This window comes from Ursus arctos, unplaced genomic scaffold (genome assembly GCF_023065955.2).
Source record: "Ursus arctos isolate Adak ecotype North America unplaced genomic scaffold, UrsArc2.0 scaffold_12, whole genome shotgun sequence".
Taxonomy (NCBI): Eukaryota; Metazoa; Chordata; class Mammalia; order Carnivora; family Ursidae; genus Ursus; species Ursus arctos.
In genome coordinates this window covers 55,475,052-55,492,159 of record NW_026622786.1, presented here as the reverse complement: position 1 = coordinate 55,492,159, position 17,108 = coordinate 55,475,052, and the positions used below count along the sequence as shown (strand labels likewise).

The window sequence follows — 17,108 nt, the reverse complement described above, 5'->3', positions numbered from 1 at the left end:
CATAAGCTCTGAATCTGGAGCAGACAGGTCCTGTTGGCTTTCAGCTCTAAGGTAGAGCTGAGTTCTGTTGTGTTACTCAATGAAGGAAAATGAATGAGAAAGGGAATTACCACTTTGAAAATGCTATTACTTATCCCGAGGTAACTGATTACTTCTTCTGTGTATGAGCAAACTGCTGAGAAATGGATTGTAGTCCCTGAAAAACAATAGCCACCTCTTAATGTAATCGTGCATGCTCAATGCATCTGTAATACTGTGGAAAAACACAGAGATATTCTTCATGCACTGTGTCACTTGATGGTTTTAGTTTTTCCCCCTTTTGCTTTGGTTTGGCTCATATGCCAGATAATCCAAGAATCTCAGAAGGTTAGAATAAGAAATGGTGCCTGGACTTCATCTCTTTATACTCTGCCTCATTCCAATTACATCAGCCCGGAATTCTTGCAGTTCAGTTGAATTCTTGCAGTTTAGTTCATTTAACAACTATGTTAAGTACAGACTGTTTGCCAGGCACTGTTTGCCCTAGATAATATAAGAGAGAGTGAGAAGGACATGCTTGCTGTCCTTGGAGTGTTTACCATCTCGGGGAAGGCAGATTGGAAGCACATTTCATACAATTCTCTTACGTAAATTACAAAAGACACAGAACTACGGTCGGTCTTTGTATAGGGTGCTATACACATACAGTGGAGCTCCTGGAAGGCTTATTTTAGGAAATGACATTTGTGGTCAGGTACAAAGTAGAAATAAGAACATAAATCAGACAAAGGATTTGGGCAACAGACATGCAGAGCAGAAGAGGATAGGGCTAGAGAGTGCCCTGAGGTAGCTGGAGCTTAGCTCCCCTGAGAAATGGGAAGAAATCTTATGTAGCTAGACTGGAGCAGAGTGAGCCAGGAGAAGAGGGAACAAGAGGAAGCCAGAGATGAGGGCTGGGCCAGATTGCTCAAGGCCTTACAGCCTCCCTAACAATTGTGGACTTGATCCTAAGTGTAATAAGAAGCCATAGGAGGATTTTAAGCAGGGGATAGAAATATAATCAGATTTATGTATTAGAACCGTAATAACTCTGCTCGGTGAAGAATAGATTGGAGAAAGGATTAAGAATATAAATAGGGAGACCAAATAGGATGCTCTTATATTAATTCTGGTGAGAAATGATAATAGCTACGGGCACCTGGGTGAATCAGTCTGTTGGGTGTCCAACTGGGTCTCAGGTCTTGATCTCAGGATCATGAATTCAAACCCCACGTTGGGCTTCACACAGGGCATGGAGCCTACTTAAAAAAAAGAAAGAAAGAAAAAAATTATAATAGCTTGCCCTAAGATAGAATGGAAATAAGTGGAAAGACTCAAGATACGTTTTGAAGGTAGAATTAACAAGACTTCTTGATTGGATATACAGTTGAAGGGTTAGAGGTTTCAAGATTGCCTCCTCAGTTCCTGGTGGAATAACTGGGTGGACATTGTTGACATTTACTCAAATGACGCGGATTGATCATGGAACCCTCTGGTGACTGAGTGGGAATAAGAGATCTATTTTATTTGAGATACTTGTAAGACATCCAACGGATATAGAAAGTAGGAGTTAGAGATAAGATATTAAGGTCAGAAAAAGACCTGGGCTAACTATGTGAATTTGGAAGACATCAATATATAGATGGTCTTTTGACTTAAGGGAATAACTCACCTGGTTGAGCCTATTGAACTTACACTGGAGAAGAAGGACGGGTAGATTATAAATTTAATAAAGAAAGGCATTTCAGGTAAAGGCAGTGATAGGATTAAAGCATCAAAGTAGGAATGACATGGACCAGTGGATCCTTTTCCAGTTGGTGAGAAGTAAAAGATAAAATGGGATTGGATTTTGAGGCCCTTCCAAATCCAGTAGTGCCTATCCTGAATATATTGGTCATATGGAGAGAGATCTGTGAGCGGCCTTAGATCTTTGCATACCAGGGAGAAACGTTTTTGTGATCTCCCTTGGTTTATGCTGTGAAACCTAAAGTCAAACGTCACATAAATCTTGAGATAATTATGTTGGTTTTGCGCCATGAGTGAGTGGTAAAGTTTAGATCCCCCACAGAACCACTGCGTATCATTTGCTGGTAACATCATGGAAATAGATCCAAATAATTAGAACTAGTATTATAGGAGTTGTTCTGTGCCTGTGACCCGGGTGATGAAGCTTTAGCTCCTACCGTCTCTGCTTCCATTAGGATGAGGAGGAGTGGAATTAACCCACAAAGCATTATCTGTCTGGATCTCAGCACTCTCCATCCATCACTCCTCCTCACTGTGTCCACCCATGGAGGGCCTATCGTACACATCGCATCATCCTTCATTTGGCAGAACAAAGTTAGAAGCCAAATGAGGAGACCGGGAACCTATCCAGTTCAAAGAACAAAAATGCTCTGGACATGAATGGGCCTAGAGGTTAAATGTGGCCATTTGAAAAATTTATGCTCCACAGTGCTGAAAGAGCTGATGTCTTTCCAAAATGATCCTCAGCAGCACCTGACTTACTGAGCAGGATCTAGCTAATCCCTGGCATCATCATTCTCTGTCACTAGTAACCATATCCTAGTGTCCCTGGGGTAATATGTACCTTTTTGTGCTTAATAGCTTTGCATGCTTAAAACTATATATATTTGTACATATTTTTATTCTAAGGTGCTTTGTATACATTTGCAACAGAAGAAGTGGTTGTAATTTGAGCCAGAAACTTAGCATTTGCTGTGTGCTGATTCTGCCTATTTTCACATCCACAGAAATGAAGATGCAGTCAGTCAGATGGCCGTTGCTCCCTTTCCAGTACCCTCAAGTTCCCCATCCTCTCTTGAGGTAAGATGGCTCCTAATTAGCGTGTAGTGATTTAGATGGATTGGTCATGATTATTTTTTCCAAATCTAGCATTTTTGATTTTCAGCATCTGGTATTGCAAATTCATAGCATTTGTTAAATAGGGAATTTCCCCAATCAGAAAGTATTTGAGGTAGGATTATAAAGTAATATACAAATATTATATTTATTATATTATATGTTTATTATGTTTATTATATATTATATATTATTATATTATATATTTATATATTATATATATTTATACATTATATATAAAGTAATATAAGTATTATATAATATATATATAAATATAGTAATATATATTACTATAAAGTAATAGGGGCACCTGGGTGGCTTAGTCAGTTAAGTGTCCAGCTCTTTTTTTTTTTATGTTCAGTTAACCAACATATAGCATATCATTAGTTTTTGACGTAGTGTTCAGCAATTCATTCGTTGTGTATAACACCCAGTGCTCATCACAACACATGCCCTCCTTAATACCCATCATGTGGTTGCCCCATCTCCCCACCCCCCTCACTTCTATAACCCTCAGTTTGGTTCCCGGAGTCCAGAGTCTCTCATGGTTTGTCTCCCTCTCTGATTTCTTCCCATTCGGTTTTCCCTCCCTTCACCTGTGGTCCTCTGCACTATTCCTTATGTTCCACATATGAATAAAATATGATAATTGTCTTTCTCTGTTTGACTTATTTCACTTAGCATAATCCAGTCCCATCCATGTCGATGCAAATGGTGGGTATTCATCCTTTCTGATGGCTGAGTAATAGTCCATTGTATATAGGAACCACATCTTCTTTATCCATTCATCTGTTGAAGGACATCTCGGCTCCTTCCACAGTTTGGCTATTGTGGACATTGCTGCTATGAACATTGGGATGCATGTGCCCCTTCTTTTCACTACATCTGTATCTTTAGGGTAAATACCTAGTAGTGCAGTTGCTGGGTCATAGGGTAGCTCTGTTTTTAACATCTTGAGGAACCTCCATACTGTTTTCCAGAGTAGCTGTACTAGCTTGCATTCCCACCAACAGTGTAAGAGGGTTTCCCCTTCTCCACATCCTCAGCAACATTTATTGTTTCCTGTCTTGTTCATTTTTGCCATTCTAACTGGCGTAAGGTGGTATCTTTTGATTACAGCTCAATCATGATCTCAGGGTCATGAGATTGAGCCCAGCTTTGGGCTCCATGCTGAGTGTGGAGCCTGCTTAAGATTGTCTCTCTTGCTCTCCCTCTACACTGCCCCCCACCCCTCCCTCTCTCTCTCTCTCCGCTTCCTTAACAAACAAACAAACAAGCCATGGGAAAAAATGGTAATAGATAATAATGTGAAACACATTAAAACTTAACATATGAATATAGCCTTCCTCAAAGTTCTTCAAAGTTTTTTCTGGGCCTATAATTTGTCCTAATTGAGCATTTCAGAATTTATTAGGAAAAAAATTATCTTTTTTTTTTTTTTTTAGCTTTTATTTAAATTCCAGTTAGGGGCACCTGGGGGGCTCAGTGGGTTAAGTGTCTGCTTTCAGCTCGGGTCACGATCCCAGGGTCCTGGGATCAAGTCCCATGTGTGGCTCCCTGCTCAGCAAAGAGTCTGCTTCTCTCTCTACCCCTCCTCCTGCTCGTGCTCTCTCTCTCACTCTCTCTCTGACAGATAAATGAATAAAAGTAAAGCATTAAAAAAAGAACATAACAAAAATAAATTCCAGTTAGTTAAGTTACAGTGCAATATTAGTTTCAGGTGAACAATATAGTGATTCAGTAATTGCATACACCATCCAGTGCTCATCAGGACAAGTGCTCTCCTTAATCCCCATCACCTATTGAATCCATCACCCCATCCCCCTCCCCTTTGGTCACCATCAGTACCTCTTTCTTTATAGTTTCAAAACACTTTAGTACCTATTATCTATGATCACAAGTATCTTTAAATAATTACTTTAATCTACTAATGGGGAAATGACTAGTACAAGATTGTTATATCACTTAGATCTGCTTCTAGAGTTAGACTGACATTAGATAGCTAACTAGCTATGTAATCAAGTATCTCTTCAGCTGAGGGAATATTACATTCTCTTTACATTTTTTATTTATTGAATTATTTTTTAATTCCAAAAAGAAATATATACTTATAACTAATCAAAACTAATCAAACCATGCAGAGTTACTAGAAAAAAAAGTTAACTAATGTTAACTAATGAATCATCAAACTTTACATCAGAAACCAGGGATGTACTGTATGGTGACTAACATAATATAGTAAAAAAAACACTAAAATTTTAAAAAAAAGAAAAGAAAAGAAAAAAAAAGTTAATTTTCCTTTACCTACCTCCCCGAGGAAGTTAATGTTTATGGTTTAGTATCTTTCCATACTTTTTCCTTTTGTTCTACCACAAAAATAAACAGTTGTGTATGAATAATATCTCTTTTAGTAAAAACTCAGTTGTATAATACATTCTTTCCATTCAGCAAGTATTCAGTGAGTGCATATTAAGCATCAGGCAGTCTTGGGTGTTAGAGACATAGGTGTGAATAAAACAGAAGCCTCCTTGCTGTGGTTCCGCTTACATTCTAATAAGGAAATTAATAAATACACCAAGAGAATTATCCATAGTGGTCAGTGCCTTGCAGAGAATTAAAATAGGGAATGTAGCTTGTGACCACTTCAGCTGGTGTTCAGGAAGCGCTCTTGGACAAGGTGAAATGTAAACAAGATCAAAATGATAAGAAGGAGCCAGACACAGAAATAAAGGGGAAGAGCTTTCTTTGCAGAAGGGACAGAAGTAACTCTCAAGTGAGAACACGCTGGGGCATTTGAGGGATATGGCTAGAGGCATATTGGGAGCTTGGAGAGTGGTAACGGTGTGGGGAGCTTTGTGAGTCAGAGTAAGAAGTTTGAGTTTAGCCTGTGTGTGCTGGAAGCCAGTAAAGGGGGATTCGTTGGCTTAGTGTACAGTCTATTAGGTAGAGAATGGACAACTGGAAGGTAAAAGTAATATACTAGAAGGTGGAGACCCACATGAGACCCGTTTGCAGTTAGATGAGGTTGCAGTTTCGTATTGGAGGCGAAGGAAAGTGAGTGGATTCTTGGTGTTCTGAATGTTGAATCAGACTTGATTGATTTAATGTGGGAGCTGAGAAGAAATAGAGAATCATGAATAAATCTAGATTTTTGGCTTGAGCAATTAGGTGGATAGTGGTATGATTTATTACAGTCTATTGAAGAATAATTGTTCTTCAACAGGAAAGCAGAAATTAAGAGGTTTATTTTAGATAGATTAAGTTTGAGATTCATATTATACAGACTTCTGGAATAGATTCTATTCATTGTTTTAAAACCTTGCTTTTTTTTGCTTAATGTAATGGCCATATTTTAATATGCTGTTATTATACTTTTTTTTTCAAACTGACAAATATTCAGATGATTTTCCAATGTTTTGCCAGTCAAAGAATACCAAAATAAAGATTATGAGTGTGTGTGTGAGAGAGAATTACTAGGTACTAGTGCTTTTATTTCTATAGCAAAGATTTCCCCCAGAGTACAATTGCTGAGTCATAAGCTATACAAGTTGAAATTTTTCACTTATATTGACCACTTACTATCTGACAAGATTATAGTGATAGGTATTGACGCCCCACAAATAGCCATTTAGCCAAAGCTTGCCAGCACTGGGTATTTTCATTCTAATTAAGACCTGGGGTGGCAGAAAGAGGGGCCCCAGACCTGTACTGCTTCAGTTCAAATCCTAGCCTAACTGTGTCCTAGACACACGGTCTTGAACAGTACATTACCTGTCCTGTCATCTCTTTACTTATCTGTGGAAGGGTAACAATACTTTCGCCTCATAGGGTTCTTAAGATTAAATAAGACATATGTATCTTGTGCCTGACACATGGTAGCTGCTCAGTAAACGCTAGTACTTAATTTTTAATTTTTTTGTGTTTATAGAATGTCATCTAAGTCTTTGGGGGGGAGTGGGGAAGAATAAGAGGAATCATTTTAGAATAATTTTTTTCTATTGTATTGTTAGTTGTGAATGTTCCCATCAAAATATCTCCTTGGAACTGAATTTTAAGCAGATGGTTGAATCTTGTGTCTACTAGGTCGGACACTGTCGTAGAGGCCTTCAAAATGTGGTCTTGTGTCCCACTTATATCCAGGCCTTTGAGAGACAGTAGTAGCATTACTTCCACACTGCAGAAGAGGAGATGGGGTCTAAAGAGGCTGAATAGTATGTCCACACGCCCAGAGGTGGGTATGTTAGCAGCGGCAGCTTCTTCACCTGCACCTACGGTGTCACCATCAAACATTCAGAGACTTGTAAAGAGCAAAGGAAGTAATATATATAAAGCATTTAGTACAGCTCATGGTGCGAAGCAAATGCTCAATAAATGTAAACTGCTTACCCTTTCTTCAAGTATTTAAGTATATTTAACTCAATTTTAAGTATATTGTACAATATTAGCTACTGTTTTCATTTTTTTAATTGTGCTAACCACAGAAATGGGTTCTAATCATCAGTCACCAGTAAAAAATAAGTTGTATTATATTACAGTTGAATATATGAATTGAATTATATTATAAGGGGGTTTTTAGTTTTTCTCTGGACTGTCAGCCTCCAACAACTGCCACCAAATGATGAGTGATACCCCTCTTCTGGGTGGTATGTTAAGTCTCTGGGTATGCTCTGGTCCCGTGTCCACTTCATTATCCCTTCCCTCTCGCCTGTGTGACCCTCTCATGAGGCCTTTTCCTCCCTCAGCCCTTTCTAGTAAGTACTTAAGCATAACTCATGTCTGACATATTGCTGAAAGCACTGGCCCATTTAAATCAGAACTAAATAGATGAAATACAGCCATATCATTATTAAGTTGGGCCTGATAATAGTTCAGCACATTGAATAGCACTATTATATACGAATGGGATCTCATATTCATTCCCTCATTGAGCAAATATTTTTTGAGCCCTTTCTATGTGTCAGGTACTGTTTTAGACACCAAGGATATGGCAGAGAACAAAATCACCTCATGCAGTCGTGTGCTAGCAGAGTGAACAAGAGTGCTAGTAGAACATTGAACAAAAAGTCTGAAGATGTGGTTCTTGTTTTAGCTTTACCAGTTACCTATTGGGCACCTGACCTCGTTAAGGTAGTTAGCCTCTCAAAGTCTTGCTTTTTCTGTAAAGCCACATTCATAACCTCCCCTGTCTGTGTCAGCAGGTAGTTACAAGGATCAAACACTGAACGCAGGTAAAAGTATTTTATAATCCATGTAGCTATATACGTATATAAGGGATTATTAGCATTTCTGTTGCTATATTCTTGGTAATTGTAATACTGGGGCAGCCGTATGGTACAGTGATTAAGAACATAAGCTTGGAAGTTGGACAGATCCGAGTCCTAATATTTGTTCTGCCATTTACTAGCAGAGTGAACTTGAGCCAGTTAAGCTCTATAAGCTCCCATTTCCTCACATTTAAAGGGGGGGGGTTGATGATAATAATTAATTCTATGGATTTGTTGGAAGAATTGAATCATGTTTATAAAATGCTTAGCATTATTCTTGGCACACAGTAAGAACTCATTTTAGTTGTGATTATACTCATATTATTATAGCCCTTTAGCAAAACTCCCAGCCTCCAGCATCTTCCATTTTCGACAGTTACACGTAACACAGGATTTATTTTCTTACTATATTATTGTATTTGTGCTCTTGCTCAAAAACCTTTTATACCTCTTGCCTAGCAGATCTTTGTTTCAGAATCTTTGTTTCAAGGTTAGTATAAAGGTTTTGTATTTACCTCCCAATCTCTACTTATGAGCTTTCTTTTCTCATTAATGCATACTAAAGCACTAGACACTCTCCATGTATCTGTCGACTCCACCCCCCCACACACACGCACATCTTGGTCTCGCCAATACTTATGTCTTGGTTCCTATTGTCTCTAACACCTGGGGTGCTTTTCCACTTCCTTTTTATTTCACAACGAAAATTTCATGAAGGATTGTTTTAGAAAGACTCCTTCAAGTTTTCTTTGATTCAAAATGAGTAAAATAAGGGTGCCTGAGTGCCTCCGTCAGTTAAGCCTCTACCTTTGTCTCAGGTCATGATCCCAGAGTCCCCAGATCTAGTCCCATGTCTGGCTCTCTGCTTAGCGGGGCATCTGCTTCTCCCTCTCCCTCTGCCCCTCCTCCCTGCCCCCCCCCCCTTTTTCTCTCTCTCAAATAAATAAATAAAATATTTAAAAAACTGATTAAAATAATGCCTAACACCTGGAATATAAGTGTTCAGATGTGAGATATTATTATGACCAGCTTCATCCCACATCATTCCCTTCAGTAATCTTAACTCCCCTCATAGTTAAGTAATATTCGTGGTTCATTTAAAAAATAAAAATTGTCCTTTATGTGATGTCACCTGGGCCTTATAGAAAAGAGGGACCCGTTTCTGAAGGAGTTTCTCAACTAGGAGTATGTTGCTTGTATTCTCTCACTATCTCAACATTTTAAGAATGTACGACTATAGAGAAAGACAATTATCATATGATCTCACTGAAATGTGGAATTTAAGGACGAGGTGAGAGGAAAAAATGAAAGATGAACCCAGAGAGGGAGACAAACCATAAGAGACTCTTAATCTTAGGAAACAAACTGAGGGTTGCTAGAGGGGAGGGGGGTGGGGTGATGGGGTAACTGGGTGAGGGACATTGGGGAGGGTATGTGTTGTAATGAGCATTGGGTATAAGACTGATGAATCACAGACCTGTACCTCTGAAACTAATAATACATTATATGTTAATTTTAAAAAATAATAAATATGTGACCAAGAATAAAAGTCTCCATTAAAAAAAAAAAAAAAGAATGTACGACTATATGCACCACACTAAACTGTAGTCTTCTGGTGGGCTGGCCTTACTGTCTTCTTGGCCACTGCATTCCTAGCCTAGCATATAACACTTCCTTAATGTTTGTTGAATCAGTGAATGGGGTGAACCATATTTAAGCTTTTCTACCATATCCTGATGCTTTCATTTAATGTTGGATACCTCTTACTGATTTAGTTTATTCTGCTATGTATCAGATATCCACTTTGTAGATCACCTATATAGTCTCTCATCTCAAAGAACTTCTAGTCTCATTAGGAAAATAAGACATGTATATCACTAAAATAAGGTGTCCCAAGAGATAAAGCTTTAGGAGGAGTTCAGAGAAGATGAAAAGTATTTCCTGGTAAGAGAACAGCTATTTCTGATGGGTCGATTGGATTTTAAAATAGGAATATGGTTAGATAAGAATGTGGGAATAGCACAAACAAAAACATGGAAATAAGAAAAATCAGGTTGTGGAATGAGGAGAAGAATCTAAGGGTATGTAAAAGAGAGTAATAGAAGGTGAGGTTTGAAAAATAAATTCAGGTCAAATGAGACAGACTTGAATTTAAATCTCAGAAGGTTTGAATTTCATGTATTCAGCCCTTGGAGCTTTCGAAGGCATTTTAAACAATGAAATGGTCTGATCAGAGCTCTACTTCAGGTAGGTTCATCTAATAGCAACATCGAGGACGTCTTGGAGAGGGAAACCCAGTTAGGAAGCCACTGCCGTGGTCTTGTAAGAGGTGCTCAAGGCTCAAGTATACTTGGGTTGCAAGGTATTTGGCCCCATTCCTCGACAAGGCAGGGTGACTCTTTTAGAATATCTTTACAGAAGCAAGCGACTTCATTTTGTCTTTTTCTCAGAAGTTGTGCTTTTTTGAATACTAAGGGAGATGAGGCAGGCCTCCTAAAGACTGGACAGGTTGACTACCCAGAGAGCACCATTAGCATAATTCCCATTTTACCTTTTCATTGTGCACCGCCTTCCTGCAATTCTGAGCAGCCTAGAAAATACGCTCAGGATGGCGTAGAAGAAAGAAATTCAGTTTGTCACATCCAGTCAACATGACTTTGCAGAAAGGAATATTTGTGAATTTAGGCTGGCAACGAAATGAATAAATCATCCTGTGGTTTTTTGGAAGAGAGCATTGGGTTTGGGAAATATGGGGATGATAAAATTTAAACCAATATAAGTTTCTTATTTTAAAAAAAAACTTTCAATTGTACCAAGGAGTTGTAGTTGCTATTGTTGTGGTTTTTTTTTTTTAATTTGCTTAGTAAAACCTTAAAAGAAAAATAGTTGTATATATTAATATACTGTTTCATCATTTTTTAAAAAGATTTTGTTTATTTGAGAGAGAGAATGTGTGTGTGACCAAGAGAGAGAGAGAGCATGAGCAGGGGGTGGGGCAGAGGGAGAGGGAGAAGCAGAGTCCCCACTGAGCAGGGAGCCAGATGTGGGGCTCGGTCCTGGGACTCTGGGATCATGACCTGAGGTGAAGGCACATGCTTAACCAACTGAGCCACCCAGGCGCCCCTCATGTTAAATGGGGAAAGAGGGTAGGGAGCAACACTGTGGAGCATTTAACTGATCAGAAGTGTGGCTTTTCCAATCCACAGTAACATCCTTAACTAATTTAGCTTTGATAACCTGCTTGCTTGCTTTCTTTTTTTTTTTTAAGATGTATTTATTTATTTTGAAAGAGAGAGAAAGCGAGTGGGGGTAGGAGCAGAGGGAGAGGGACAAGGGGACTCCCTGCTGAGCGCAGAGCCTGCTGTGGGGCTCGATCCTAGGACCCTGAGATCATGACTTGGACAGAAACCAAAAGCCAGATGCATAACCGACTGAGCCGCCCAGGCGCCCCTGATAACCTGCTTTCAAATAAAAACATAAATTCCTGTTCTCAAGGTTCTCCCACTGTCTAGCTGGGGAAAACTATAGGTAAGTAGTGGGTATGAAAAAATTAAGTAGTATAAAATTAAAACTATCATCACTTAATGTAGATTTTGAGGAGCCCAGGGGAGGGAATTTCGAACTTCCTGAAGGTTTGGAAGGGACTTCTCTGAGGATTGAACAGCACTTCTTATCTTTTTTTTTTCTTTTTTTTTTCTTTTTTTTTTTCTTTTGGTAACAGCTGTGTTAAGCATACAGTCATGAGCCTTGCTTTTTCTTTTTATTCATCTTTAAAACATAATCCATCACAGAAACTACTGTCTGTGGTCTTGTGGGGCAAGGTCATTGTCCACGAGCAGCCTTGGCTGCACAGGCAGCTTTGGACAGCTGGTTTGAGGATCAGCAAGAAAGGAAGTGAACACCCAGCTATCCAAATTAGCTGAATCATCTTGGGTGACACTGGGCCACCATCCATCAGCCAGATGGTCTTCAAACCACCGTGATACAATTGTGCTTTGGAAGTCATGCTTGCTGACCTATTTTCCTCTTCCCATCCCTGACTGATTGCTGATTTCTAAGCTCCTGGTCAGCGGGGTATTTTAAAGGTTGCCTAACACATGTGAGGCATTCTGTTCTCAGAACAGAACCCACATTGTTTCGTTCTGTGCCTCATTTAAGCATGAAAACCCTTCTATAAGCGGGAGCTCTCCTAGGAAAGCACATGCTTTATTGCTAACCTCTCTCAATTCCAACTTCCTTTTTTACCTGACTTCTCTCCCTCTAGATTTTGACTTCAAACCCTCCTCTGTGGAGCGGTCTCAAACTAACCCAGTGACTGAAAACAGAGGAAAAGCTTTAGAAGGGGTTCATAGTAGAGTTATAAAGAGCATTGACTTTGAAGTGAGAGAGACCTAGGATGAATATAAAGAAGGATCAGACAAAGGAAATCAGACAAAGGAAATGAATGAGGCACAGATGTTGGATTCAAGGATCTTTCAGCCTCATCGGGAAGATCAATGCTGTACATACGTAATTAGGATACAAATGAGATGATAAGTGACACAGGAAGTTCAGGTAAAATGTCAAGTGAGGTTAGAGGAAGAGAGATGTCTTCTAGCTGAGGAGAAGGAAAGGGTTTATGGAGTAAGTGACATTTGAAACTCGGCTTTGTGTGATAATTCTGTAGCTATAGATGTAAAGGGTGTTCTTTTTTGTTTTTATTCAAATCATAAAAGATCTACAGCGTATTTGCAACCCCGACTGCCTTGCCCATGTTTTCTTACATTTTCAAAGTTGAAGCATCAAACAGCTCTTTTCTGTCTGACATCAGTATTCCTTTTATAAAAACCAAGACCACCTCACTTCTATACTCACACTGCTGAGAAATGTAAAAAATTCCTGTGACTTATTTACACAGCACTTTGCTTTCCGCAAGAAGATATATGCATGATTAGATGAATGACATCAGCTGACCACTGGCCTGGTGAAAATCTCCTCTCATTTGGGATCAGAGGAGCTCCCTTTGTGTTTGTTCTATAACTGAATGTGCTGTAGTTACAAACACTGACTGTCTTGAAGCCTCGGTGGCATAGCAAAGCGCCCCCCTCCCCAGGGCTTCTTCGTGGCTCACCACAGCGTACAGAAGCAGACACACGAAATATTTGGGGAGTTAAAGGTTTCCCATAGAATAAGTACTGTTTTTTAAAAGTGTAATTCAGGGGCACTTGGGTGGCTCAGGGAGGTTAAGTGTCTGCCTTCGGTTTAGGTCCTGATCCCAGGGTCCTGGAATCAAGACCCAGGTGTGGCTCCCTGCTCAGCGGGGAGTCTGCTTCTCCCTCTCCCCCTTCCAGCCACTCCCTCTGCTTGTGGTCTCTCTCTCTCAAATAAATAAAATCTTTTTTAAAAATAAAAATCAACGTGTAACTCATTTCTTCTGAATTTTTCTGTCTCTAGAACTTACCCACTGTCTAAAATGCTGAAAATCAATGTATTCTCAAGCTTCGTTTCTTAACTTGGGCATGCTTACTTTATATGGTGACTTCTTGCTTACCCAAAATTCACTGAGAGGAGGATGCTCTACCTAATGAAATTTTCTGGTTAACAAATGCTAAAATATTGCTTAAAATTAATGGTCTGATGATTTTTTTTTTAAGCTTGTGAATCCTGTTTTCTCTAAGATTAGTTATCAAAAAGAGAGAAAAGAAACAAGAGCATCATTTACTTAGGACCTAGGGCTTAATTAAAAAGCACGACACCTTTGATATCAGTCTTCCCTAGCTTTGAATCCTGGGTTTGCCTTTCACTAGCTAGGCAGGTTCATTTAAAATGTATCATCTTCCCGTCCATGAGTTGGAATGACGTTGGTACATATTCATATGGGGTTGTTACAAAGACCCCACGGAATGGGGGATGGATAAAGAACCTGTCTCAGCAAAAAGCTGGAAACAAATTAACTGCACCTGATGTGCTAATAGACATTTTGCATGTTAATGTATTAATCTTCAAGGCAACCTGATTGGGTAGTATTTTTAATCTGGTACTTTTATCTGTGTGTTAAATATAAGTACTCAGAAGGAACCTTGCATATAGTTCTAATTTGCAAGTTGAGATATGAACCTGGATCTGACCAGTTTAACATCCATGCTTTTTTTTCTCCTTAGGTTTTTTGTTTTTGTTTTTCTTTTTTGGGGTTTTTTGTTTTTCTTTTTTCTTTTTTTCTTTTTTGTCTTAGTAATCTTTACACCCAGTGTAAAGAGGCTCAAACTCATGACTCCGAGATCAAGTTACATGCTCTTCTGACTGAGCCAGCCAGGCGCCCCTATGCTACCTTCTTTATTATATTTTTTTTCTTCTAAATATTTCTCATAGCTCCCCTTTATTTCTTAAACTTGCAATAATACATGTGAATTCTTCTGTAATCAAACAGTACAGAAATAACTAATGCAACAATTTCCCATTCTTTAATCCTATTCCCCAGAAGTAAGCAATTTTAAAAATTTGTCCTATATGCTGACAGATATTTTCCTGCATGCGTATCTATATATGTGTATATTTTGTATCTTTTTTCTGAAAGGTTGTTCAAACCTACATTCTTTCAATGGCATGTAAAAATTCCTCTTTCTCTACATTATCAATACTGAATGTTCTCTTTCTATTCTCTTGTCCGTTTGATAGATGAAAGAACGCCATGTCTTTGCTTTGGTTTGTACTACTTAAGTTACAAATGATGTTGAATGTCCCAAAATCAAAACTATTTTCTCTCCAAACAATCCCACCAAATCTGTAGTAATCCCAAAATGGTGGTGTTTTAATATAAAAATCCAAATAAATACAATGTAGATATTCCATGTATCATCCTTATCCTCCCCGTGTGCCCTCAGAAAGTAAACAAACTCCTCGTTAATTAAGTATAACATTTAATATGTTACAATTCAATTAAGGACATACTGAATGTGTTTTGGAATTTTATTTTTTAAAGATTTATTTATTTGCGAGAGAGGGTACACACCTGCAAACTGGGGGAGGGACAGAGGGAGAGGATCTCAAGCAGACTCCCTACTGAGCATGGGGCCCAACAGAGGGCTCAGTCCCAGGACTCTGAGATCATGACCTGAGCCAAAATCAAGAGTCGGATGCTTAACTGACTGAACCACCCAGGAGCCCCCATTTTGGAATTTTAATGGGGCTTATTCTTATGTCTCATTTATATTACATAAATATTTTCAGAATTCTGCAGAAAATAACCATGAAGAAAACAACTGTTCCATTCTTTGGTTTACCAGGATGTGTCCCGTGTTTTCCGTGTACCAGACATAGTATTAGGTACTTAAGTTTCAGAGATAAACAGGATAAATAGTCTCTTATCTCAAGTAGTTTAATCTTGCATAGAAGATAAACAAGCATCTCAGAAAGTTTTGGCTAGAGGGAATAGAAGAGCTAACTGGCTGAAGCTGTAAGTAAATTTATTCTCTCTCATGTGAAGGCTGCTAAGAATAGGACTGTACTTCAGGTCAGGTTGATGGAGTGGCCCACTTTTGCCATCAAAGTCCACTTTTTCCATCTCTAACTTGGCTCTGTCATTCACAGTGTCAGCTTCATCTCAAGGCTGGTTTCCTCAGGACTGTGGGATTGTTGCCCATGGCAATTTGAGCTTCATGCTTTCTTGTTAATTTGGGAGGTAGGGGGACTTCTTGTGGTTCTTTAAGACCAAGGAGGAACTAAGGAGGAGCTAGGGCACTTGGCTGACTCTGTCTGTGGAGCACACAAATCTTGATCTAGGGATTGTGAGTTCAAGCTCCACACTGGGTGTAGCAATTACTTAAAAAATAAAAATCTTAAAAAAAAAAAAAAAAAGATCAAGGAAAAACGTTTCTAGAAGTCTCTGTGTCTCATTGAGCAGAACTGGATCACATACCCATTCCTGACAAAGTCATTGGCAAAAAGAGTGGGATTAACCGTAAGACAATCAGGCCCAACCTTGGAACAGAGAATAGGGATCAGCTTTTTCCAAGGCATATCTGGAAACCTCAGGGACAGATTGGGGGCAGGGGGGGGCAGAGGTTGAGGGGATGGCCTTCTAGGGGAAAGGAGGAAAATAGGAATGGCCACTAGAGAGGAAACAATCTACAACAATAATAAAACAAGCTTTTGTGGTTGAGTATCTATATAGTTTTAGGCAGTGTGAGTGAAGAATAATGTCTTTACCATTTTTTTCTTAATGTCCCAAAGGATCAGAGTGGTACGGAACCTGTTAGCAGTGAGGAAGATGGCAGTCTCGAAGTTGGTATTAAACAATTGCCTGAAAATGAAAGCTCCAAACTGGTGAGAATCCTTTTTAAAGGCATATCATTTATATTTTGTACCACCATGGAAAGGATCAACTTGCATTGTATTTACTTCTCTAGGAATCTTGATCTCTGAGCTAGTAGAAGCTTTTCCATATGGAGTGACCCATTAATTCCAACGAATAGCATATACTCCTATTTTCTTCACACTTGAATTGTGCTGTCTGGGACAAAAGAAGCAATTTCTCTTTTAATCTTGTGTAATATTAGGTTTCTTTAAGGCTAGGGCTGTCCTCGATTAGTCCCTAAAGGCACAGAAAAAGACATTAAATGTAATCCATTGATTCATAGTAAAAGATGGTTAAACTCACCCAGGGGCTGGAGCATTAGAAGAGAGTCAGTTTTGTTTTGTTTTGTTTTTTAAGTTAATTACTGTTTTTTCAGTAATCTTTACACCTAGCGTGGGGCTTGAACTCACAACCCCAAGATCAAGAGTCACATGCTCTTCCAACTGATCCGGCTGGTTGCGCCAAAGAGAGTCAGTTTTAGAGAACCCTCCCTCCGTATATATTTTAATGCTTGATATTTTATTTGACACTTATTGAACTTTTACTGGGTACTGGGTACTGGGTACTGGGTACCGTGCTGCATTCTACATTCATCTCCTCATCCTTATATAGTGCAGGTGGCGATACCTTCC

General features: G+C 39.0%; 1 protein-coding gene across 4 annotated transcripts in view; it reads left to right on the top strand.

The window, feature by feature from the left end:
* PATJ (PATJ crumbs cell polarity complex component) overlaps positions 1–17,108 on the top strand; it is a 336,460-nt gene that overhangs the window by 232,758 nt on the left and 86,594 nt on the right. For 2 of the 4 annotated variants that reach the window (XM_026497952.4, XM_026497950.4), the window contains exons 30-31: positions 2,772–2,844; positions 16,353–16,445. In XM_026497952.4, coding sequence (XP_026353737.2) covers positions 2,772–2,844; positions 16,353–16,445 — 166 coding nt within the window. The remainder of the gene's footprint in view (positions 1–2,771; positions 2,845–16,352; positions 16,446–17,108) is intronic. The other 2 variants (XM_048220189.2, XM_026497951.4) reach the window with 1 other exon arrangement.